This window comes from Corvus kubaryi, unplaced genomic scaffold (genome assembly GCF_017639235.1).
Source record: "Corvus kubaryi isolate FWS band 111438036 unplaced genomic scaffold, C.kubaryi_AGA036_p1.0 37357, whole genome shotgun sequence".
NCBI lineage: Eukaryota > Metazoa > Chordata > Aves > Passeriformes > Corvidae > Corvus > Corvus kubaryi.
The window spans coordinates 16,245,050-16,271,090 of record NW_024581117.1 but is presented as its reverse complement, the minus strand read 5'-3'; the positions used below and the strand labels follow the sequence as shown (position 1 = coordinate 16,271,090).

Below are 26,041 nucleotides of genomic sequence, written 5' to 3'. Positions count from 1 at the left end.
GTCATAAAACAGCACAACTGAACTAAGCCACAGCAGCAGCTTCACACTTGGTGCAAGTGTTCAAGGATTTTGAGAAGGAGAGAGAGAAAGTTAAAGAGGAAAGTGTGTATGAGTGTGCCCGAACCTGTCTTTAGAATGTGTGAGCCACCAGCTCATTTCCACGTATGACAAACCCGCACATCTCACAACAGAACTTACATACAGCAATTTAGGCAGCAAAAGGAGGACAGGAGTCTCCAGTCAAACAAAATACAATCCCTATTTCCAACACTTCATAAAATCCAGGTCCTGGGAACTGGCTTCCTGCAGTAGCCAACTGTCATGTTTTTCTCTTTCTTGACCAAAGTCACCTGGGCTTTAGCTATTTATTTATAGAGTTATAACTTTAAAACACAATTCTCTTAAACTTGAAAATACTGTCTTGTCCAGAAGCAAGAGAAAAATGTGAGAACACAAGCTGACACAGGAAAAAGCACGTCTGGAAGAAGACATATGAGCAGCTGTTTTCAGTGTCCTCTATCCCTTTGAGATACTTCCCAGTGTGTTGTCAGCATGTGAGTGATCCTAACAGTGGTTTTGGGAATGATTTTGGGTCAGGTGACACCGGACAGAGCCTCGTAAACACATGAACACAGGACCAGTGACAATTTTGTTCACCCACTTACCTACAAGGCAGTTGGCTGCCTCTTACAGCTAAATTGTACTATGCAATTAAAAAAAAAAATTACCCCCTCTACATTCCTGGTTGCCAAAACTGAAGGCTGTGCAGATCTGGAAGATAGCAGCTCATTCCTAAGGGATCTTGATGATTATGGCTTTAACAGTCATGTAGCTTTTGCTCTATATTTTGCAAATATGATGTGATAATAATCCCTCAGTTCTGTTTCCAGCGATGTTTGGGGTTTCCTTATGTAAAACAGAGTGTTCCTGCCCCTGGCTGACTCTGTCTGTAGACATAAACCTGGTTTTCTGGTTTCTGCAGCTGGAGACACCAGCCCCATTGGTGCCACCTCTTTGTGCCTTCCCTCACGTTCAGTCCCAGTGCGTGTGAACATAATCTGAAATCTCTGGAAGGGGAAGGCACTTAGCTCTGTTTGTTCTTCTGGGTGTACACAAAGACTGTCCATCCCAAACTCAGATGTTATTGCTTGGGATCAAACCATTCCCTGGTGGAAGTTCAGCCACTTCCCTCTGCAGAGCTGGGGGGGCTGTTTGGTATGAGGAGCATTCCTTTCCATGCAGCATGTGTTGTGATAAATTGAAGAGCCATATACACTTTGCAAAAGCACTCCTTGCAGATGGATGAAACCCTAAACAGTTGCTTGATTTTAAGTTTTATTGATGATATATTATGGAAAACTGCTTTCTTCTAGGATTTTAGGTGCGTTCTCAGTCATGCTAATATTTGCCTATCTCTGTGTGCCGGCAGTGAGCGAAACTCCCGGTATCTGCATCTGGCCCTGGGGATTACTTTGTGGCTGCTGGAAGACATAACGCTGAGCTCTCCTCTGCTTTTAGTCCCTTAAATGCTGTTTTCCTCCAGAGCTGAGCCCAGGCTGATCTCTCTCATGGTTTTTGAGGTAAAAGCTGAATTTACTTTTTCTATCTCTGCTGTGGCTGGTGCCCAAGCAGGAAGAGCCCAAGGTCGAGGCTGAGCTGTGTCAGGTCTCCCATGAGTACCTGGAGTGGTATATGATGGCACCGTGTCTGGTATGTGACTGCGCAGAGTTACAGCCCTCCAAGCAACAGCAGCAAAGGGGGAGCTCCCGGCAGCACAGCAAATAAATGCCAGATGTTTATAAGGAAAGGTTGTCTGCGACAGGGAGCCAGGAGAGAGCACTCATGGGTGGATGATACCATGAAGGTTGGTTATGAAGTCATGAAAAGCTGCCTGAAGCTCCCATATCAGAGTTAAAAGAGCATGAAAGGCAACCAGCAGCCTCTGTCCTGAGCCAGGGGAGAGCCAGCTGCACAGTTTACATCTCCTTCATTGGGAAACTGCTTGTTATGGCTCGTGCAGTCTCCAGGTGAGCTGCAGCCTGGGGAACAGGGAACCATCACCAGGAAATCATGCTGCTGTAATTCCAAAACCCACGCTCCTTCCTCAGTCATGACTAACTCAGATGCAGATACTGTTATTATGGATTTTTGCATTTGTCCCAAGGTGACTTAAGCCTTCTAAATCCTGCTGCTCCTAGCAAGTCCCACCAGCAAGAATACTGCACACCATGCCTCTTCAACCAGACCCTCAAAGACATCTTCAAAAGCAGTGTTTCCCACACATAGGAGGGATCATGAGGGTTATGTTACTCTTTAAGATTAGACCTACAAAGCTCCTGTGGTCCCTACTCTGTATGACCCATGTCCTGTTTGCAATATTCTATTCCACATCACATTTTTTATGCAAGTCTACCTTCTACCACCTTATGAATGCTCAAGGCTACCGGATGAAAGTCCGGCCAGACAGAAAGAATGAGGGGATGAAAGAGTAAGGATGAAGTATTTACCAGGAGCTGTGGCCTTTCTGTGAGGCCCTGAAACAAAATACACTGAAACAGCAAAAACTAGCTTCAAACTCTGAAAGGAGGGCTTGATAAAGAGATGGAATCAAATGGAAGGGTTTAGGAAACAGAATGGTTAAAAAACTCTCCACAGCTCCTTGACCATCAGCTCTGATTGCTTTGGTTTCCTAATCTCCTGCTTGTGAAGTTTTCTCTCCTTTTGGCACGACTCTACCCACAGCTCTCCACACGGGCTCTGAAGGTATCTGCAAGTCCACGGAGAGCAAGCTAATTACAGGTCTTTGACTTTCTTCCTTAGTTTCCATCTGCTAAATATTATTTTTTCATGTATGGAATTGCTGCAGTTGCCACAGAAATGTTGCATGATCAGAAATGGGAGAGAAAATGTCTGTGAGAGGACCTTTTGCTTCGGATGTGGTCCAGACGGCAGAAGGACTATTGCATGATTTCATCATTTCCTTTCTTCCTTTGCCCCTTTTAGTCCCAATCTCATCAAATATCTTACATGACTGCGGGTTGCCCTTGCCTTCACCAAAGCCTTGACTGACTTCGGGAATAAGGGTGGGAGTATTGGTTGGGCAAGAGAAGAGCATGAAGATCCCTTTTGGTGCTGTGGTGTTGCTCATTCATGTCCCTGGCTTTTGTCCTTGTCCTAAAATGCAAGCAGGGCTCAGTGCATTTCTAATGGGCATTTCTGCCCATCTCCACGCTCAAGCCAACACCAGCACTGGGAACTAAGCCCTGCCACACAGTGTGCTGCCTTTTGCAAGCTGGGAAACAAAAACAGGAGAGAGATGTGGTGTGGTCATCACTTTGGGGCTGCTATCCAGAACAACATGTATGACCATCAGCCAGGCTGGAGCCCAGGTTGTTGCTCATAAAACCATTTCCATTTCAATCATGAGAAATATGGAGGGGTGGGGGAATATTTCCTACAGTGACATGTAGGACTCACTTGGCTCTTCAGAGGTGAACTTTTGCTCACAGTGACTGAGCCAATCTCGCTCACCAGCTGATCAGAAACCCAGGAGGTCCTGAATGAAATGAAGGTCCTACTAGCCCAAGACAAATTCCACTTTGGCTAACAACACTCAGTCTGCCCAACTTCCTCTTGTTATTTCCATTGGCTGTAGCATTCCTCACAGCCTGTCCTAGAAGTCTGCTTGCAGAGGCAGGTTGAGAGGTCGCAATAAGCCAGGATACGGTAGCATATAATGTCAGCACTTCTCTGGTGGTCCCATGTGCTTCTGCCAGGCTTCAATCTCTCATTACAATATTAGGTTTCTAACCCTTATTGCTGCAGAGGAAGCCTGGAGTGTGTGTCTTCCTCTCCCCACAAAGGCACTGCTCTCTAGAAGACGTCTGTGTTGATCTATGGATTTCTCTCTAATTTCTCACAGCAGTAATAGAAATGCCAACACCACTACCAATTTTGTGTCCACCTCATCCCTTTAGTGCCAATATACAGGCTACCCAGGCTGAAGTGGCAGGGACAGCCATGGATAGACCCACTTGCAGCGGCCTGCAGAGAAGTGCTCTCCTCTCAAAAAGCCACAGCTAATGCTGAAATACATCCACTTTAGCAGCCAGTCCTGAAAGCCCCTGGGATAAGCTATCGCTGAAGTTTTGCGTGGATCAGGGCTTCCAGCTGTGAAATGCTTTCAGACCTTTTGGCCTAGAAGGTGCAACTTTTTGGAAGATTGTTGTCATTAAATAGGTCTGTGCTCGTATATCCGTGGGAGTTCAGTCTATAGCATTTCAGCCTGATGAAAGGGGAAAGAAAATAGGTTGTGCAGCAACTACTACTCACAACGTCATCTGCAAACTGTTTAAGACACTTTTGCGTGAACAGACAAAAGATGACTACCGTATGTTTAACTTCTCATGTTCCTTCACAGAAACCCTGAATAGTCGCTCTATTGTACACAAATATAAACCATTTCCTCTGGAAGGACCGTGCTAGAGACAATACAGTGTTTCTTTATAATCCTGAGAGTTATCAATACATGGCTTCAGTCCTTGCATTGCTTCTTCTGGTTCACTGTGGGTCTTGTAATAGCTGCAAGAAAATTTCTGCAATAACCTAGCTATTTTCCTGAAGCCTAAATTGTCTGTGCTGAGGTTTTACATTAGCTAACATTTGAAAAGGAAGCTGTCAACACAATTTTTCCTCTGAAATTGATAGTTGCGCAGCTATACTTGAAGGCCCAGCAGTTCAGCCAGCCCGAGTGAGTAGCAGGGAACAAGTCCCTCCAGCTCAGCTCCTGCCATGTGTTTGTGATCTATCTTTCCCTTTTCTGCAAACACATCTCATTCAGCACGTGGCATCCCATGCATGTGAAGCGCATACAGCTGGTTCCCCCAGAGGCTGTGGGGCCAACTGGTAACACACAAATCTCTGCACCACATGAATTTGCCATGCCCCCTCCCTGCGCTCCCTCCATCTCCCCCTCAGAGGCTGAGTTGCAGCCAAGAGCAATCCCACCCCAATCTAGTCCTGAGCTCCTACAGTACTTGCTGTTCGGGATATCCCAGGCTGCCAGGACTGCAAAGGTGGCTACCACACCAGACACCACAGACAGGAGGCTGTGGAGTTCATGCTCCACAGACTCTGTGTCAACAGCTTCTAAAACCATAGAGGTTTGGTACTTACAGGCGGACCTGAAAGAGAGAAGAAAAATAAACAATAATTAATTTTTTAATGCAATAAATCCTAACAAGAAGAGCTAGAAAAAGACACTGCACCATCAGGGCTTAATCCTCAGACTGCTCCCATTTGCTAATGTACTTTAACCAGCTCCCTGCTTGTTAATTAAGGTATCCCCACAATTAGCACCTAGTAACCACCATGAGTGCAGGGCAGCCTCTGACAGCCCTGTCAGAGCCCTGTGCTGGAAAGGCCATGCAAGTCAGCCTCTTGGCACTGTCACACTGAGTTTTGGTCCTCTGGCACACACGGGAGTGAGGGATTTGTTATTTATATGACTCTCCTTCATATCCTTGCCCATGCCTGGGGCTGAGAAGGTTGGATTTGAGGAGGCAAGAGCCCCTTTGCTGCTAAAATTCTTACCCATTTCACACTAGCATCGGTGATCTTGCAAAGGTGTGAAATGGTTAACAAGGAAACTACAGCTATTAAAGACATCAGGTACCTTTTCTCTTTAATACAATCAAATTTTCCCCTTTTCTTCTGCCTCTGATCCCATAGAAGCCCATCTTCCCTCTTGGAAGAAATTCCCTCAGATCCTTCGGGTTTCTTTTATTTTGGAAATCTTTTCTGGAACCTGCCAGTGTGGAGCACTGCATTTCTTTCATACAGCATGGTTGTACAATATATATCAGGGCTTAAACAGCACATTTCTTTCATCAGTTCCCAGAAAATTCCTCAAAATCCTGACAGATATTGTGTGTGTGGAAAGAAACCCCTGGACTCACTATTTTGTGGTTTCCTCTCTGTGGGAGAAGCAAGACACACCATACAACTGTCAGGGGTTTCTACATTTTCCATACTTTATAGACACTCTATTTGCTTTTTTTTTCTTCACACCAAGTGCCAAGAAGTAAGGCTAAGCAGTATAACAGGTGAGCTGACAGATAACAGGCAGCAACCTCCTCTTTGCATGGGAGGCGGATGTCACAGTGAGCACCTGTGAAATACGTAGTCATCCTGAAAATGGCCCTGGCTGAAAGTCCACAAAAGACTGGAGACTTTGGATGAACAAATGTTTTTTCCACACTGGAAATCTCTCACTTAGCATGACTCTCTTATACCAGGTTTGGTGACCTAAAGTTTCCCTGTCAAATGCCACTGTTAGACACAGCTTTCATTGTAGTTGATCAGAAGAGGTTACCTTTAGAGAGCAACTTTAGGTTAAAATACAAAAAATAGTAACCACCTCCATGATAGCTGACAGACAGAGCTAAAGTCAACACTTGCAGCTGGAAGGCTCAACAACTCAATTCAAATCAAACTTAGGACAGGAGCTCAGGGGCGACCCAGATTTGGTTGGCCCGGCAATCACCCACAACCGGTGTTGATGCTGAGGTCATTGTCCTACTTGGTACACCAAGCAGAAACAACAAAATGGCTTCTGATCAGAGAGTTCATTTAGGAGGGCAAGGTCAGACTCAGAGGCAGGAATCCTAATTTATGCCAGACTGGGAGAAAAGAAAAAAAAAGAAACAAAAAGAGAGACAGTTTTCTGAGTCTGGCTTGGATGACAATAAAGTTCTGTGAGAGCACTGTTTTGGAGAGATTTTGTTTCAGACTGAGTGCCCTGTCACAAGGTCAATGCTTATAGCTCGCCAATACATGGACTTTATTTCCATTAGCAACACTACAGACCCTTAATAACCCGCCTACCTGTCTGCATGGACTTGGGGCACTCATGGATTGCATGAACTGAACTGCTGAGCTAATATTAAAAGAAAAATGTAAGGACATGCAAACCCTGAGCCACCCCTGCCCTTCCAGCCCAAACACAACCAGCCAGCAGCACAGCCTGTAATGGTATTGCCATACCACTGAGAGCAAATATAAGCTCTTGTTTGCTCCAGAAGCTCTGTCCACAGAGCGGAGTAAATCAGCAATGCTGGCAGCTCTGGGCCATGCACCCCACACAGATCAAAGGAGGGAGGAATAGTGGAGGCCCATCTCTTTTATGTGCCCCCTATAAAATTAATGGCTATTTGAAGGGGACTGCGCAGTCTTGTGTAAACACTCATCAGTGAGCTGCAGGGACACAGTCTTGGCTGCAATAAGTCAATCAGGAGAGACCATCCAGAGACTGGGCTTCAAATGCCAGGACAGTCTGTGTGACCCAGGAGAAAGTGAAGCCCTCAGACAGAGTCACTTCCAAAAGCAACATCATCTTGCATGGGCTGGAGGAGGAAAAGGAGGAGGAGGAGGCAGAGGAAAGATGTTCTAAAGACAGCAGGGAGGGAGGAGGTGCTGCTGGATAAGCTGTTGCAAAGCGTAAGGGATTTTACAAAGCAAAATAAAGCTTCAGCAAAATGCTTTGGTCATATGCTGTCACAGTGGTAAAGTGAGCAGAGGTTCTAAAGTGGCTCGTTCCTTAACACAAGTAGTAAATTAATGCACATTAGAGGAAAGAGTGGGTAAAGGAGGACAGAGATACTTGCACCTCTACTCTCAACTACTCCAGCCATCGGCAGTGCAGTGAGCTCGGTTGTGGCCAAAGCTCTGGCAGAGCTGCTCTGGCCCAGACAGGGATGCTGACAACCCTGTAAGCCAAGAGAACAAACTCACAAGTTGACCAGGCTGCATGGGACCCTTAACAAAAGCCACCTGAACTGCAACAGAATCAACACACCACCACTGCGTGTAGTCCCCATGTCACCTGTCTCTTGCAGTCCCAGCCAGTTTGGGGCAACCATGTGGAAACAGGACTGCTTGCCCCAACATGAGCCAGGTCTTGGCGGTGAACTCCAAAGAGCTCCACAAACAACCAGGAGCCAACAATCTTGACAGCCACAAGTACAAATCCGACCTATTGTGGGTTCCTCCTCTTCTTACAGCAGGCTCTTTTGGGGTGAGACAGAGGTGGTGCTGCATAGGAGATGAGCTAGATCCCCTTTCCATGTAAACAGTCAACAGAGAAAGGACGAGTCAACAGAGCAGCAATAAAAGCTACCGTGAATGTTTCCAAACCCATTCCATAGCTAAGCTCAGCCAGCAGACAAACCCAGAGCTTCCAGATCACCAAATTCCTCAGCCTTCACAGACAGAGAACCCACACTTGTAATTAGCACCTCCAGATCCTGTGTGTTTTGAACCTGATCTTGCTGGGACCAGAGCGATGCCGGTGCTGGCATATGGGCTGCAGCACGACCATCCGCCCACGACGGGCTGCTCAGGAAGCATCTCTCCGTGCCGGTGCCTCGCTGGAAGGCACTGGAGGGCTGTAAGTGACTGCAAACACTGTTTATCCAGCTGCGAGCTTGTGGAGCAGCAGGGGACGGAGGAGGGGACGGAGAAAACGTGTCAGGAGTGGACGAGTGGGAGGAAGCAGTGGTCTCCTGCAAAGAGGAGACCTCCAGACTACCTTTGAAACCGAACATTGAGAAAACAAAGAATTCTTGTAGGGGTACCCAAGGTCCCTCCAAACATATGGCCTCTGGAAATTAGCACCATCTGCACTGTCCCTTCTCAGCTGCTCTGGTTTTTATGCAGACAGAAAATTTCCTTAAAGAAGCTCTGCCTTTCCGTAGCCCAAGCAAGCAAATGAGCAGCCACCTAAGGGTAGGTCCACCTTATTGCACATACAGAAAGAGCACACCTGTGGTGAAGAGCAAGGCCATGCCACAGAGCCCTCTGTTCACTTGACCTTTCTCATGGCCTGTTCAACCAGTGACTGACTACAACAGAACTGCAGTGATTCCTTTTCTCTGACCCACTCAGAGAGATAAAATACGACCCTCCACGCTGTAGCCTCTTTGGCCTCAGAAAAGGAGAGGCTTAGTTTTGCAAGTGGGTCAAATTTATCCTAATCTGGAAAGTCCCATGTTCCATACCATCAGATCTTAAAAGCTGGACATAGAGGAGCAGGTTTGCTGAGAGGCCTTCTGCTGATGACAGAGGTATCTCCAGCTTGAGATGGCAGTGCTCTCTGGACTGAAAGGATCATTGAAATGATCCCATCCACTTACAGGCATTTCCTGAAGTCTGGAAAAGTGTCCATTCTCAAAAGGTTCCCAAATGCTGTGGCTTATTTTTTTCCCTCTAATTTCTTGGATTCAGGCAGTACAGTGCAGTGTCTGTAATGTGGGTACCTTCCAGCCTGCTCCAAAAGCTCACATACAAGGGGTTTTTTTCCCTCTTGTATAGCATATACAAGATGAGGAGGACAGAGAGGGAACACTAAGACATTATTGTTGCTTACTTGGGTCATCCTCACTACACACTCTGGCAGCAGGGAAGATGTAAACATGTAATCCATCCCTGTGAGGAAATCCAGCCATTTCACAGACCCAGAAGCCAGCCTTAGGGAGTTAGAGAGATACAGTTACTTCCTGCCATTCAGGGCTATGTTAATTGATAACAAGATAGTTGTGGCCAGGCAATTAGTTATGAAATGCTGATTAAAATGTCAGCAGCCTGAGCATGACCTTACCCGGTGGCATGGAACCCCTAATTCATGGCTCCATGGGCACTGAGTGCAGACTGATCCCATTTCGGAGCAGGCAGGCCCCAGCATGGAGTACAAACGATGGGTTTGGCCTATTTTAAACACTGGCCCTGCTGCAGTTTTCACACAACAGATCCAGAGTACTCATACTCTTCTAGAGCCATCTTCCCTACCTCCATCAGGGGACAAATGATACAAGAGGAGGCAGAGGGAACATTAACTCTGAGAACTTCAAATGAAAAGGCAAAAATGCCATGTGCCTTGCCATAATTCAGTATTATTAGCTGTAGGTGGAATTAAAGACAACGAAGTCTTGAAAATAATGAGTAAGACTTCAAACACTGACTACCCGAAGCACAGCCTCTAGAAATTTTGCTTCAGGTTTTGTCAGCAGTGGCAGAAAATCTGAGTGGATAACTCACTCCAGAGAGCAGAAGGCCCTTGCAAAAGGCCGGGCCCCTCCATCCCTAAAACATTCTTCTCTTGGCTACACCCTTTCAGAGTGGCAAGAGGTTCTTCAAAGGATTGCAGAAATGCTGGACAGCAAAAGGACCATCAGGATTTCACTGCCAAAAAATCTGACAAACGCTAAGCTGAGGCACCGGGTTATGCCAGTCATTCAAGCTCGCCCCCAAAATCAAACCCATGACATCACCGAGACTCGGCAGTTAATATCAGCAGCTGTTGAGGATAAAAGTCATTGCTCAGGCACTCTGAGCGCCCCAGCGCACCACCACCACCAGCCCAAGCCAAGCAGAAAGCCACAAGCACAGCACTGAACAAAGTCCAAAGGATGCTATGATCAAAGTAGACACCAAGGAGAAGCCTCATAGAAAAATTAACATGATTAAGCATTAGTCTCAAAAATAAAAGAGGGGGTCTGATAGCGGAGTTTAATCACAGATCCCAAGTGCATCTCCAAACATCACTGCTTGTTTCAAAAAAAGTCTGTAAGGACAACAGGAGCCAGTCAGCCTCCAGAGCCAGAAGAATCTGATAAGGGTAAGTGGGGCCTTTGGCATAACCACAGCCAGCCCTGTTAGGCAAATTAAAGTGCTCAAAGACAAGGGCTCAACCATAGGCAAGCAGTAGTATTCTGACAAACATCTGGGAGAGCCCCTTGCAAAAACAAAGGACAGGAAAGGGTGAAGAGCAGATGGCCCACCCAGTGCTGGCTGCACCCAGGACAAACAGAGCACCTCTGGCACTGCCAGGGGAGAGATGGTGGGACGGCCAATGCTGGGCAGCACAATGCTCATTTCGGGCAGGCATCCATGGGTCAGCAAGCTTTTCCCAAGCAGCAAACAATCACATTTGTCCCTGCCATGCTGAAGCACTTAGCACCACAGAAAGCAGAGAAACCCAGGCTGGGAAGGACTCCCAGGGTCAGCTCACCCAGTGAATTTTCATGCTTGAAGGCCCCCCCAAGGTTTTCCAGTAGTGGTGTGGACCCCTGGATGGTAAATCGAAACCTTATGGTGGCAGGCTCATTGCACTCCACCACCTTCTGCCAAAGAGCAAGCGTGCCCCCAGGCTCCAGCAAACCACCAGCCCAAAACCGCTGTTCTTGACTATCCCCCTTTCTCTTCCCCTTCTGCCTCCCCTGAGCAAACCAAAGAGAGATTAAAGGATTCCTGTGGAATGAGTGACATGAAACTGAGGAGGGAACATCTCCAAAGCAACCAAAGGAATAAAGTCTGTACCTAGCCCATATGGGCAAATATTTCTCTAACCTGTTGCTGTCCTCTGGGGATAGTGACACCACATGCTTCCCTAGTGATCCAGTCCAGGCAATACCCTAGCCCTGATTCATAAGGCCATATTTATTATCTTTCTTAGAGACTACCCAAAATTTCCAGTGTTGTTGTTTAAGTCAGTCAATGACCTCTGACGCACAGCAAATTCAAATAAGAGATTTTTTTATTTCTCTCCTTTTTGCGGTTACCTCATGTATTTGATGTCTGCTGTCCTGTTCCTCAGTCTTCTCTTGTCTTTAGACTAAACAAAACCTAATTCTTCCAGTCTCTCTGCACAGGCCATGTTTTCTGGACCTCTGGTTGTTCTTGTTGCTGCCCCTCAGTGGCCTTTTTGCCTCTTCAAATGTAATTCTCAAACAGCAACCTCCTCTCCAGCTCACTGCATGAGTCAATGGCAGACAACTTGGTGAAGGCAGAAGATACGGTGTCTATTTATCTTATCTGCAGGGTCTTACTCACAGAGGGAAAATGAGTTCCTCCCTGTCACCACGTCTGCCTTGCTCTTATGTTCTGACATGACACTTGTTCTTTATGAGCCCTCAAAGGCTCAGAGATTTCTTTAAGAAGCTGATGTCCTTGCTGCCTGGTGTGACTGGCACCCACGTTCCAGTGAGAAGGAAGGTCTCCTCATTCACAAGAACAAATTCAGCCTTTTCTTGGTGTCCTTGACAGTCCCACCTCACTGTAGACTCTCAGATTTTCATCTTGCATACCCAGTCATTTTAAATCCTTCCAGTTTTACTTTCCTCCTGTCTTAAATTTCAGCTTGCTTCATAATTTTATTTAGCTGATCTCTTCCTGTAGCTCCTATGCACTGGAACAACTTCAACTCGTGCCTTCAACAGTTTCCCTGTCAGACTGCTGAGTTTTCTCAACTTCTTCCCCAGTTCCTACTCTCCAGAGGCATAACCCCACCAATTCTCCAGCTCTTTCTGTTTTTGAAATCCACCTAAACACCTGGACATTTCCAGAAGCACCTCACAACTCTTAGTCTGAAGACGTGCATGCCAGTTCAATAAGCTACCATTCCAACAAACCCTATCCTTTGGCAGATGTTTGGTAATCTCTCTGGAACTCCCACCCTACATCCCCTAACACATCCTTTTCTGTGCCAGGAATAAGAAGGTGGCATCTGAAAGCTCTGGAGAGATCCAAATCGGTTTGAAAATTGCAGCTGGTTGTTCAACAAGAGTCTCTCATTCCTGCACTGAGGAGCTGGCCACTTCCTCAGTACTTGGCCAGGCCCTGCACAAGTCCTATTCCTCAGAGAGCTGCAGAATTAGGAAGGAACCAGAGGGGGGAAATGGCCAAAGTAAATCATGGCTGGGTAAAGTAAAAATCAAAATCCAAGGCATTTTTACTTCCTGCTGAAAATTACAATCCCTCTCATAATATGGTTGTCCAGGAAAAGTAGAAAGTTGGACCTTACTATAGCTAAAAATTATTTGAATAAATTCTCTGATCATGCACTTCAAATGCAAACAGCACACTTTATTCACTTGGCAAATTGCATAATTAATTTTAGTCCTATATAATTTTTGCAATTAGCAGCTGATTTTAATAACTAGTGTACTGTTACTTTTTTCTCCCCCCTAATTCTTTTTATTCTTCTCTCTTTTCCATCTGCTAACTCTTTTCTTCTTCCTTCCTCCTTCCAAAATACTTTGCAACTTTTATAACAGCAAATTCTGTCACCTACCCAGGGACGAACAAAAGACCATTGTGTTCAATTTATCTTTTAATAGACTCCTTCCTCAAATATCTCACGGACTGCCAGTACTGTCTTCCAGACCCTGTCTCACACCCTTCTGAATTATGAAAATGTTTGGGAGGGTCTTTCCTTTAGCCCAGACATTTTTCCACCCCAGATGATTGATAGCTCCCAGTTACCACTAATTACCCTATCAGCAGTTGGACATGAGCCTAGCCACAGTGTTCTTCCTCCAGAGGCCGGCAATGCATCCCTGTCGCTCGTTATCCTCTCCTTCAAGGATGGAACAAACTGACTAATTAGAGACATCATAAATTCTTCCTTCAGGCTCTTCCTGATGCGTCGCCTTGTTTCCAAACAGAGCATGTGGAGGAGAGTTGGGCTGATGCTAGTCCTTTCGAAAGGAAAAATGCGATGGAGTTTATGAGCCTAAGTGGGTTTGCTCAGTGTGTTTTATGGAGCAGAAGAGGAGAGTATTCATTCAGCCAACTCTAGCTGATGCTTTTTAGCACATCTCAAGCTGGAGAGGTTGGTTTAGCTTGGCTACCCCCGTGCCTGGTCAGAGCCAGGCCGGGGCAGGACGCACATATGGAGACAACCTGTGTTGGCTTACAGGGATAAAGGACTCACGGCTTCCCTTACCTAGAATGAACTGAACATGCAGATCCCTTCCCCGCTGCCCCCAGTGCCAACACCAGATGCACAGCACACACTATGGAGAGAGCCATCGAACTGGAAAGGCAAAGAAGTAACCCCAACCAACTGCTGCCTCCCACTGAGCATGGTCTCAAAGGCACCTGTATCCTCTCATCTTCTCAACATGACAAATTTGATTCCATAAGTTTGAATTCTTCTGAATTCTGTCAGGACCTTCATCTTGTTTGAGAGGGCAAGATTTTTCTTATTTAGGCATACAGGTGCTTATTTTTTAAGGTAGTGAGAGATCCCATTATAATCTCAAAATCAAAAGAGAGCACAAGGAAAACAGAAAATAAATACTTTCCCTTCTCCCCAGAGCAGAGAAAAAATAACTTAGAGGAAAATCAAGCAACCTTAGACATCAGTTACTCTGAAGCTCTTCCTCCTAGACAAAAGGAAAAGCCCTGAGGGCACGAGAGGAAAAGGCATTATATTTAGAGAGAAGTTTCTCGAAAGTACATGGGGCATGTGGTACACCTGGTAAAAAAAGGTTGAGGCTCCTCAGCCACTGCTAAAATGGCAAGTTCTAGCAAAACAGGAAACCCTCACTGTCCTAGAAAAGAAGAGAGCAAAGAGCAGGAATGAGAACCAAGGTCTGCAACAGTCTGCTGCATGGGAAAGGCACATAGAAAAACCCATGTGGAGGAGGAGGGAATGGCTGAATGCATGCCAAACCATGTGGGGCTGGGGATAGCACATGCCCCGCACCAGCCCTCGAGCCAAGAGTCACATCTGTAGCCTCCCTTCCTAAAGGGCCTGAGAGCCACTTCCCATCACTGTCCCAAGAAACTCCAGGACCCTGCCTATTAAGATACAGTTTACTGCAATAGCAGAGCATGGAGATCTATCCAGGATGGCTTTGGAATTCAGAGATAGAAATATTCACAACCACACCTGATAACCCCCATCTCCACCTGCTTCCCCAGAAAATAAACATTTTCTATAAGCATTCAGGTCATCCATAAGCAAGAGATCACCACACAAAACACAAGGCTACACCTTTCAGAAAAAAACCACTCGTCTTGACCCCTCTCCTCTCCTTCTGTCTTCAAGCCCACTTTAAATCACATTGCACAGGGGATGGCAAAGAGCCCCACAATACCACAGCTTCTCCCTGGGTTTCACAGGGGTCAGAGCCAGGTACACCACTCCCTGTTGAGCAGAGAGCTGACATGTGGCTCCCTCGGTGCGGCCAGGGCAGTGCCACAGACCCATAAACTCTGTGAGTGCTTTTGGGGTTTCGACCCCTCTTTCACGCGTGTGGCACTTGTATATAGTAGGGTCTAAGGGGAAGTTAATCTGTAGGCAAGGACTGCCGTTTTGGGAGACATAACTACTCCCTCTTTGCTGCCAAAATTGCTCTAATAAGGAGCTAATATTTTAAAACTAAACAAAAAAAAAGATTAAAAAAATCCTAGGCCATTGTGTTCAACTCCGTTAGGGATGAGGCCAACACACAACTCCCAGCAGCTGCTGTTGCCTCCAGCAACATCTCCTCCCTTGGACAGCAGCGGCAGATGACAGAGGAGAAGGACAAGAAAAGAGCAGCCACCAGGATCTGGCTGCATCCACCCAGCGCCACATTCCAGCACCAGGTTCAGCCTCTGGAAGACCCCTTCCAAAAGGTCCTCTACCTGCTGCTGGTTGAGCTGCCCAGCAAGGGTAGCCTGGCGTGGATGGGATAGCTGGGTGGTCCCCAGCGAGGCACACACACTGCCCGGAGCAACACCAAATCATAATAAACAAGTCCCTCGCACAAAGTTCTGTCAGTTCAGATTCCAGTTCAGCTGATATAATCTTCATTTTCCCTTTGAAAGAAAGGAAAAAAAAGAAAAGCAAAAAGAAAAAAACCAGACATCCTAAGGGAGAGGCGTGAGGCAAGCAATGGATTGATACTGCCCGTGTGTGTCTCAGCCCCCCATGTGCTGTTAATCAGCTGCTCCCCCCGGGAAATATGCTGGTTTAATTACCTCCTGCTTGCACAGCCCGTCTGCGATGCTGCTCACCCAAGACATCGCATGAGGAAAAAACAGACAGAGTCTCAGCAGCCAGGCTAGAACAGGATGGGCAAGCAGAACAGGAATCATCCCAGCCCTGGTTTGGGGAGTGAGGGATTGAATTGGTCCAGGGAGCCCATGCAAGCAGGCTGCCACCCAATCCCTTATGTGCAAGAGGTGGATAGCATCAAAGGGCACATCACTGCCCCACCAGAGCCTTGGGCACTGCAGAGGGGACAGACGCATCAGGGAGTCACCTTTCTTCTATCTGAAACACAATCTTATTTTGAGGGGAAAACTGAAGACACACAACGGGCAACGTGGGGGTTTCCAGATTGGAAAGGGGAGACATAGCCAGACGCAATGAAGGGCAGATACCCAGTTACTAGGTGTCATGTCACAGCCCACTGCTCTCACCAGGTGCATGGCACAGACCCCACACGTGAGCACATCTCTCCAACCCCTCTGATTGTCATGCTGCTGGCATTCTGCAGCATTCATCTAGGATGTTTGAGCATCACTCTAATGCAAATAAGTATTTTCCAGGGCTTCTGCTTCATAATGAATTCATAATGTCAAAGAGGCAGTGCACAGAGGGACACAGACCTGGTACAGCTCCTGGAAGGGGAGAGCTGCATCAAGTGCATCCACCCTAAAAGTGACTCATCGGACAGTCACTTGGAAGGGGCTTCAGCACAAGACGTGGGTAGCTGCTCTCCCACCTGGGGGACAGCCAGGAGGTTTAATAATTAACGGCCATACACTCGCCTGCAAAGGCTGGCACAAAAAGCATGGCTGCGTCTTTAACAGCTGCCACCGATGGGAAACTCATTGGAGTGTGTGTTTGGAGGGGAAGAAGGTTAAGATGATTAACTGGTGCTAACAAGTTTAGGATGTGGAAGAAGTATTTTCTTGGACGTCCATCAAAGAGAGGATTGAATGTTCCCCAGCGGAGGGGGGGGCGGTATGTGTTTAACAGATGAGGTTTCTGCCTCCCGAGGCCCGCCCAACCCTGCATGATGCAACCTCTCCCCTTTTAAAGGCTGCCTCTGCCCCTGCACCATCAGCGTACCTGAGGCCCCAGCCTGGCACAGGGGCTGAAAGGCGATGGGGGAAGGAAAGCCGCCCCTCCCCTCTTCCTGTTGATCTGTGTCCTGGGACACCCTCGGGCACCGGCAGATCAGCCTGGTCCTTGGTCCCCACAGGGTAAAGGTGTGGGCAGATGCCCGGAAAAGCCAAGAGGGAATCGGGTATTACCACACCGAAAGCAGAAACCTTGGAGAGGACAGCTCCTCATGGGCCTCTACATCCCACTGTAAAAACCCTCTCTGCCCCACCACAGGGACACCAAACAGAGCCATCCTGATACTGGCCAGGCCAACAACCCACTTTTTACCTCCCCATTGTCCTTAAGCACGTGGCAGCATCTAACATTGGCACCGAAGCAAAGTCCCCTTGCAAACAGCTTCGGAGTGAACCACTTGGCGCCTGCAACATCCCCTTTGGCCCATCCCGGGTATTTTCAGTGCTCTTCGGCAGCTGGCGGGCACCCACGCTTTGCGCAAGGGGCTCGGCCGCCACTGGGCGCCGTGCCCCGCCGTGGAGCCTGGAGGCCGGTACGACTCACCCTCATTCCTCCGGCCGCCGCAGAGCTGCCAGGATGGGCAGCACACACGAGACCCATGTCGCGGGGCCCGGACGTGCGTCAGCGGCTGACGCAAACCAGCCTGGCCATGTGCACACAGCCCAGGCCTGGGAAAAATCCTCCACCCCGGTAGCACGCTCGTGCTGAATCAAAGCCGTCGCCGTACAGTAGCAGAGCAATGTGCTCTTCGGGTTTCCTCAGCCAGCTGGGATGTTTTTGCCTTGCTTTGTCAAGGCGCTGATTTATGCCCATATGTACCATATACATTGTAAGCACAGGCACGCAATGGTGTAAACACTTCTACCAAACATCTGTACACAAACCCGTCAAATATGCAGAAGCTCCCCGCTGCAGCCCTCAACATGCGCCCCCAGCTGCCCCACAGGCAACCTGTCGGGGCCTAGTCTGCATGTGGGGTGCCATGTGCCACTGGATTTGTTATTCCAACATGGACAGTAAAGGTCACATCGGGACCGTTGCCTGATAAAAATCAGCACAGCCACAATGCTCTTCTCCTGCCTCAGTCTGTGCTTTGGCTGGAGCACTTCACAGCGGGTATCTGCTCCAAAATCTCTTTCCCATGCATTTAATCCTCAATGTCTTTCTCTGCACCATACTAAGGAATAGGTTAGTTTATTCCTGGTTTTGCATGGGGAATGGCTGTATCAAACAACCAAGGTTTATCCAGGACTGGGATATAACATTTGGACCATAATATACAAGCACCATTAAAGTTAATGCTTGTGTCACCAGGACTCATGCACACCTGAATATAAATGTTCACCTGTTTGCACCTTTGGGCAGAGTTCAGCCTCCAGAGAAAAAGTCCCATAGCAATTCCATGTCTTTGGAGGAAATTCTTCCTACCTTCCAGCCAGTTTAAAATAAAAAAGCCAATAATAAAATGTTTAAAATAAGAAGGCATATAAAAGACAAAGTGGGGAGCCCTGAGGTGTACAGGAGGAAGGCCTGAGCATCACAAAGGAGAATCATACGAACAAGTAGATGGGTGTAAATAAACAGGCCACCCTCCTTCAGAGCACTTGCATCCATCGCTGTACCAGAGTGCCTTCCTTTTTCAGTGCTTTGGCTGTTTCTAAGCATATTTTGGATAAAGAGGGAAAGGCCGAGGCATTTGCCATCCTAACTCTGTTGGATGGTAGCACCACAGGGATGCTCTAAGCCCTCCAACCATTTTGCAGTGCAGGCCATGCTCACAACTGTATTAATGGCTTATGCAAGCCCTCTTAATCTGCACAGAGGCAACAGCAGCAGGTTAATTAAAATCAATTAAATACTCCTTAAATACTCCCTAGAAGACTAAGCCAGATGAGTTGATGCTTAGAGGTATAAGAAACATCCTTTCTCCCTCTTCCTGTCCCTCAGCCATGCATGTGGCAATGTACAGGTGACAAAACCCAAGGTTGAGGTGACTCCTCAAGCTGCTCCAGGCAGTTAAGAGTATAGCTGCCTACATGTTCAGAGAAAGAGAGTTAAGTGACCAAACAAACTACTTGTTTGGTTTTTTTCCTGAATTGTTCATCCCCATTTATTCATAACTGCTCACAGAATCCATGGAATTCATTGTGTGGTTTGCATCTTCAAAACAAATGAAACAACAGTATGTCTAAACCAAACAAACCCCAACCCAAAATACAGCCAGCAGCCCAGGGCGCATGAGCAACTTTCCAGGCTGAAGTGTGTATATACTCTGGAGGGCCCAAAAATGTGGATGGGGGAATATATTTAAATTTCAGGGAATAACAGAATTCCCAGGAAGATGTCTTACAAAGCAGGGGAAAAAAAGGAGGGTAGTATTTAAGCAATGATTATGCTGCAATTTTTCTTCCAGATGTGCTGTGGGGATGGCGTGCCAGAGAATCCCATTTTCTGACACGGCAATGTGCTGCTGTGGCTGCAGTGGTGCCGGACGCCCATCCACAGCAGCCCAGGCACTGCTCCCTCCAGATCCCAGCTCTCTGGCCAGCCTGGCCATGAGGGCTTAGCCTTCCAAGGGAAAACACAATTCAGAGAGCTCAAAACTTTTGGCAAGGAGCAGCTGCTTGAGACAGAAGTCCTCTTTTCCAATATTTTTGCTAGTGCTTGTCAAAAAAGCTGTGTTGAGCCACTTTCAAAGTGGAAAACACCTTTTGCACAGTCAGCATAGAAAGCCACGCTGACTTAATGTCCTCAAAAGAGGTGAAATACAAAACCATAGCATTTCAACCAGTTCAATGCAAGGGGCCAAGGGTGTTCCATTGCACCCTCCCACCTCATCCTCCTCATGGCTCTGAGCCAGGGCCACTGACACGGCTTGTGACTGCTGGTGTTTAAATAGCTGGAGTTGACCTTTCCGCACCCTCACCCCACACCGGGGATCCCAAACACCTCCTTCACCCCTCGGGGCTCACCAGTGTGTTCATGTTTTTAATCTCATGGGAGCCCCTGAGCAGCATTAAGACACTGGCACAGGTTGCCCAGAGAAGCTGGGGCTGCCCCATCCCTGGAAGTGTTCAAGGTCAGGTTGGACAGGGCTTGGAGCAATCTGGGACAGTGGAAGATGTCCCTGTCTATGGCAGGGGCATGGAACTAGATAACCTTTTAAGGTCCCTTCCAACCCAAACCAATCTATGATTCTATGATGTGTCCAAGAAGCCCCAGCAAGCTGATAAAGGATCACGTTTAACATGACAGCAAGAAAATATAAAAGCCATGAAAACAACCTGGCAAGAGATAGAGCACCCCAGCTGGGATGTGGGGAGAAGGCAGGACTTGGGCACTGTCCCTCCTTTTGGCTCATCTCCACATAGATGTTTGGGGAGAAGACACAAATCCCAAGTTAGAAATGGATGCATCCTCTTGGATACAACAACCTGCCTGTCTGCTGCAGGGCCAAGGCTCAGCCCACACTGCCCAGGAGTCTCCCCTTGCTCCAGCCATCCCCATCAACCCCTCATCTGCTAAGCCAGGTCCTGCCTTTCCCAGCATATTTTCCTTCCTCTGCAACTGTCTGTGGGGATGGGCACAGGTCAGTGTGTGGGAAATCCTGCCACTTCCCATCAGCTGGCCCCACTGGCTCTGGGTGACACATTCTGGGCGGGAGCCAACGCCCCACTGCAGCCCTACACTGCCTCCTCCAGCAGCAGCCAGTATGCCGAGGGGTCTGGACAGGTGTAGCCAAGGGGGAAAGCAGAATGTCTGGACCGAGTTGTGTGCACCACGTGGCACACATCCCCTGGGCGCAACTGGGGCCACTGCTGCTCCTTGGCTCCCGCAGGCCTCCCTGCAAGAAGGTGAACAGCAGCAACAATTTTGAGTTGCAGTATCTCCTGCTGGTATTTTTGTAAAGTCAATCGCAGCTGAAGGGTGGCCAAGCAGCTTTCTTTGTGCCCCATGGTGGGGCAGATAGGAAACGTGGGTGAAATTTTGTATGAGAAGAAATGCCATGGGGACATTCCTTTGCAAAGCCTCAAAGACATTCCGGAGAAAACCCAAGTTCCTGGCCACTGCCAAAATCATTGCAGCTGCACCACACCACCCTCCAAGCCCCTGTAACAGCAGAAGGTAGACCGGTTTGTGGCAGGGCTGTGCAACTTTCCTCTGACTGCCAGTACCACTCCCTGGGAGCTGCCCCTCCTGCACCCCAGGTCCCTCCCCTGCCCCCAAGTGCTGCCACAGCGAGGGATGCAAAAGTCATTCAGCATCCCTCTGAGCTGCTTCCCTGCTAGCACAGCTGACCGCCTCCAGCACTGCAGACTCCCAACCTGACCAAGGAGAAACCAGACCAAAACAAGCATTGTGGAGGCAGAGGGAAAGCAGCCAGCCTTTTTTTTTTTAAAGGGATATTGAAGACCAGAGCAGAGAGCCAGCAGAGTGAAAAGCAACCACGTGGGGACTGTGAAAATCAGAGCTGAGGAGAGGAAGATGGGAAAGGTCTAATAAAGAGAGTCACAATATACAAAATACACAAGCGCCCACCTCCGCCAGGAAAGGTGTGGGAAGGGATTGTGGTGTAATCCCTGGCTGTTTGAGGCTCCCCAGGCAGACACAGTCTGGATCTGCAACTGGATCAAGATTAGACCAGGAAAGCTTAGCATTTTTTGCCCTGTCAACCTGAAACACGATGCTTTTCTCTTGCAGCGTTTTTCTACTACGTGGAGGAAATCAAGGGAGGTCAGCTGGCTGTAAGAGGATCCTCCAGCTTCAGGTAGCTCCTGACCACATCCACACACCATATGGAAAAGCATCTGCTCAGTCCCAGAAAAATTCCCCAAGTCACATCCACACATGCAACAACCTCAGACCAAAACCTGTGCTGAGCTCCCTGCCCACACTTGGCCCCATCTCAGCACAGGGGCTGGGGCTGGAGAATAGCTGGGTACAGTCATTGCTGCCATTGAGTTTTCCCCAACCTCTTCCCCAGGTCTCTTCTCCAACCTGCACAAAGTTGTCCCAGATGCATGTAGCAGTAAATGGGGATGGAAGGAATGACAGAGGTTACCTATTGAAGGGAACAAAGTCATTGATAACCCAGATAGGTTATGTTAAACTTGAGGGCTGTGTTGTCCCCATCAAGACACTGCTGGAGAAGCCCACTGTGACCTCTAAGCTCAAAAAACACAATGCCAAGGAGCAACATCTCACAGGTAGTCACACCCAGCCCAAGTGATCTGAAGTAGCCGCTTCCCAGTCAAAGGAAACTTATATTTCCTTATCGTCTGCTATAAATACAGCTATGCTGTCTTCCTGACCATGTTATTCCTAGAATCCTTATCACACGCTCTCAGATAGTCACAGCACAGCCATATACTTCATAATCTTCTTTTTCTCCTATCCCCAGCCTTTCCAAACCATTTATGTTCACAACTCCATCTGTTCTGAAGCTCTTCTATGGCAGTGGGTGACACTGCCCTGGACCTCCACATCCGCACTGAACAGGTCAGCAAGTGAACTTGTCTTCCTTTTCCCATTCTCTGCCATGCAGGGACCTGACTCACAGAGATGAAGTCAAATGTCACTTCTGATAAACATTTATTTTGCTGAGGAGCATGATGTGTTTATAGGCAGTGAAGTGGGCCAGTGAGAAGCAACAGGCATGCGCCACATCTTGCAACATCTTGACGCTTCTGAATACCTTGGTCTCCCGCAAAAGTCATGTTGTCTGGTCCTTGGGGCATTTTAAACACATGGGAAAAAATGCATAGAGGAAAAGGATTCCCAAGGTCTTGAGCTGGAAGAGAGATCATGTTGAACCATGGTCAGGTGGCCAGAGTTGCATCAGCCTGGAGACCAAAGGGAAATACCCTGGAGCAAACGGTCTAAGACAAGACAACAGCTGGCTGAAGGTACCTTTGTTTCTGTACTGCTCCAAGCGAATCAAAACCTCACCTGCCACAACATCAGCTTTAGACTGGTATGGTTTCATTTCCCTCAATGGATTAGTAGACAGAGTGGGGGAGAATTTTATATATAGTTTCTGTATCCATAGAATATTTGATGAAGACAAGCAAGTTTGACAGTTTGTAAAAAGGAAGCCTCAACCCTTATGAGACAATTATGAGACATTTATTGTTATTGTCCTCCTAAATCAAAGCTGTTATTCAGCAGTACTGTAAGCTTAATTGAGTGAATAGGCACCTTAGAGTTATGAGAAACTCATCACAAACTGCTGCCAAAGCTTCCCAAGGGATGTGGGTATCTGTAACCAAGTATTATGATCTCAATGCTGAAATAACTGGGCGATTCATCTATCACACAAATGTTGGTGTAGGACGTGACATTGAGATGGCCTCAAAAATGAGTGAATCTCTTTTTTCCTCTGCTCTGCATTCAAGTTCTAAGTTTCCTTCTTCAAGTTGGCTCAGAAACACCAGGAGGACATTCATTCCTGTGGTTTTATGGCATTTATATGTCAAGTTCACTCAAGAAGTTAAAAATGGAGGAGGGCTGTGATTTGTGTTTCCATTGAAGAGAAAATGTTGATATTTAAAATCAGTTGAACTCAGTTTTTATCTGTTCTTTTGAGAAATTATACTTAGAAAACATTTCACTTGTACCATCCTTTAAATTTAAACCAAAATTGCTCCTGTTGTTTCTTTCTGAGACTAAAAAGAAAGTCCAACAGTCCTGATCTGGACTAGTCAAATCAGGCTTTTTCCAATGTTCTACAGTTCTGGATCCTGGATTTTAGTTCTTTTCCACCACAAACCTGTACAGCTTTAACTCTTGCTTTTACAAGCTGCTACGTGGCAAATCCATTTTAGTCTGGCAAGAGACTGTACCTCCTATGTCTGTACAGGCCTAAATACAATGATTTTGAGACCTTACCTACAGCAAAGACAACCCCTTTGTAATTTCATCCATCATTATCCCAACTGTTGACCATGTTTAAATACCCTTTGTTAAACACATCACCAGATAACTGTCAAACATCTCACACTGGACAGCAGAGAGAACCAAAGGAGAAACCACTGAAAATGGAAATGCTACTTTCATGTGCTCATCCAGACATAAGTTTCCCTGACACCTTCTTTGCAAAATGAGTTTCAGTCACCCAGTTTGAATATACAAATTCATATTCTCCCAAAACTTCAACTTTGGATGTGAGTTGTAGCTGGCACTTCTATATTTTTTTCTAGTCAAATGCATCAAAAGACAATGAGGAAGGCTGAATGATTCATACTCATGGAATGAAATGCCATTCACAAGTGTTTTTTCCATAGCAATTTGTCACTTATTGTATTGAAACCACTTCAGAAGATGTGTCTCAAAGAGCCTTTTGACACTAACATGATTAAAACCATAATGCAATTATGCAATCCTGTAATATTTCTGTATGTTATATGAGTGGGACCTCAAGTGACCACTTCATTCAAGCCCCTCATAAATGGCTGCTTCTAGCAGAAGGCTGTTATTCTGCAAGATGCCTCGGATAGTTGTAGAACACCAAGGAATTCAAGTCTTCTCACCCTAGAGGCATTTTGGCTCATCAAGATTCAGCTTTGGTGCTGGATCTCGCCTACATGTCTCAACCCTTCCAAAATCAGCCAAGAAAAATGCACTTCCGAAGAGCTTCTCTGCCCACTTCAAAACTGGTATCTAGAATCAGTGGGAACACTGGGGCCCTCTAGACCAATCCTTCTCTTTTTACTGGCTAGCTAGAGATCTACCTGGATGTCTATCACTCTTCCTCTTGTTCCTGTCACATGTTGACATCTACATACATACCAGACTTGTTGCACACATCTCTGTATCAATTTCCTATACCTCAAGCACACTGTTATGCAAGTACACAGAACTCTGCATTCACACAGGGACCATATTAAAAACCTCCTTCAATGAGATGCAGACAAAAAAGATCCTTCCAAAGTGCCAGCTGCCCCAGATCCCTACCTGCCGGGCAGTTGCATCGCTGGTGTGTGTCTCGAACTTCTCGATGTCTTGGCAAGTGGAACTTTAATTTCTGCCAAGAGAAGAAAAACAGAAAAAGGATTAATTTATACCATTGAAACCAAAGCCTCAAATTCTTGAAAAAGTGGAACTGGGAGGGGATGCTGCCCAAGTAGAGATGGGCGAGACAGGGCAGAACAGTTTGGGAACGAAGAACTGCAATAAAGTTCATAGCCTTTAACTAGAAATGCAGGGTTTGATTGAAAGCAGGCTGAGAGAATTTCATAATGGCCTCCAAATGTGGTCCTCCTGACAGGCATTACAAAACCAAGAGCCAGCAGTGGCAAATAAACTGGTGACTGTGTCCTCGTGACAAAGCCGCATTTCTCAGAAGACCCACTCAGCAGACAGAAAATAAGGATTTGAAGCAGGTCCTCTTCCACCCTGCAGCAGACTCCTTATGTTCTTGCAGACACCTGGACGGACAGAAGGGTCCCACTGCAAGATTGTGGCTGAAGATGAACTGAAAACAGCAACAACATCCCCTGAAATCTTCAGATGCTGTGACACTTAATTTTTCCCCAAGGGCAGAACACAACAAAACCTATCAAGAGCTTCCACAAGGTGGAATTTTGTCAGAATGTTCATTTTGTATGAATTGGATTTCTAATGGTGCCAGCATGTCAGTCTCCTGCTCTCTGGGCCCATCTGTGTATTTCCTGAAGGTCAAATAAAGTCCACCTGAGGCCACTGCATCTTCCCTCGCTGAAAACATCAATAAAATTAACTCATGTCCTGAGCAAAATGTACTTCAGGGGTAGCATCCTCACCACCCCTCATAGACTCTATGAAACAACTGTAATTTAGTGAAGAAAATGCAAATCAACCCAAATAAGTTATTCATTAATGCCTGCGAACCACACTTGGTTAATGATTTGAGAAGGCTGAGCTGCTGGGGTTCCTGAGCTACGGAGTCACTCCCTCTTCTGTCCTAACCTCCAAGCCCAGCTTCCCATCCCAGTTATGCCTTCCTATATTTTGAACTACTTCACAAGTGGGCCAACATTTAAAAGAAATAGCCTTATGTAGGGCACAACAGAGGACCATGCCCAAGATCATATAGAAATTGCTTTATTTTCACAAGTAATTGAGCATCTTCCTGAAAGAAGGCAT

The 26,041-nt window shown here is 47.0% G+C and overlaps 1 protein-coding gene across 8 annotated transcripts in view; it reads right to left on the bottom strand.

The window, feature by feature from the left end:
* The window catches only part of COL13A1 (collagen type XIII alpha 1 chain), a 103,199-nt gene that overhangs the window by 57,001 nt on the left and 20,157 nt on the right, over positions 1 to 26,041 (bottom strand). For all 8 annotated transcript variants that reach the window (XM_042033472.1, XM_042033478.1, XM_042033473.1 and 5 more), the window contains exons 3-4: positions 24,872 to 24,941; positions 5,176 to 5,183 (exon numbers count right to left, since the gene is read on the bottom strand). In XM_042033472.1, the coding sequence (XP_041889406.1) occupies positions 5,176 to 5,183; positions 24,872 to 24,941 (78 nt within the window). The remainder of the gene's footprint in view (positions 1 to 5,175; positions 5,184 to 24,871; positions 24,942 to 26,041) is intronic.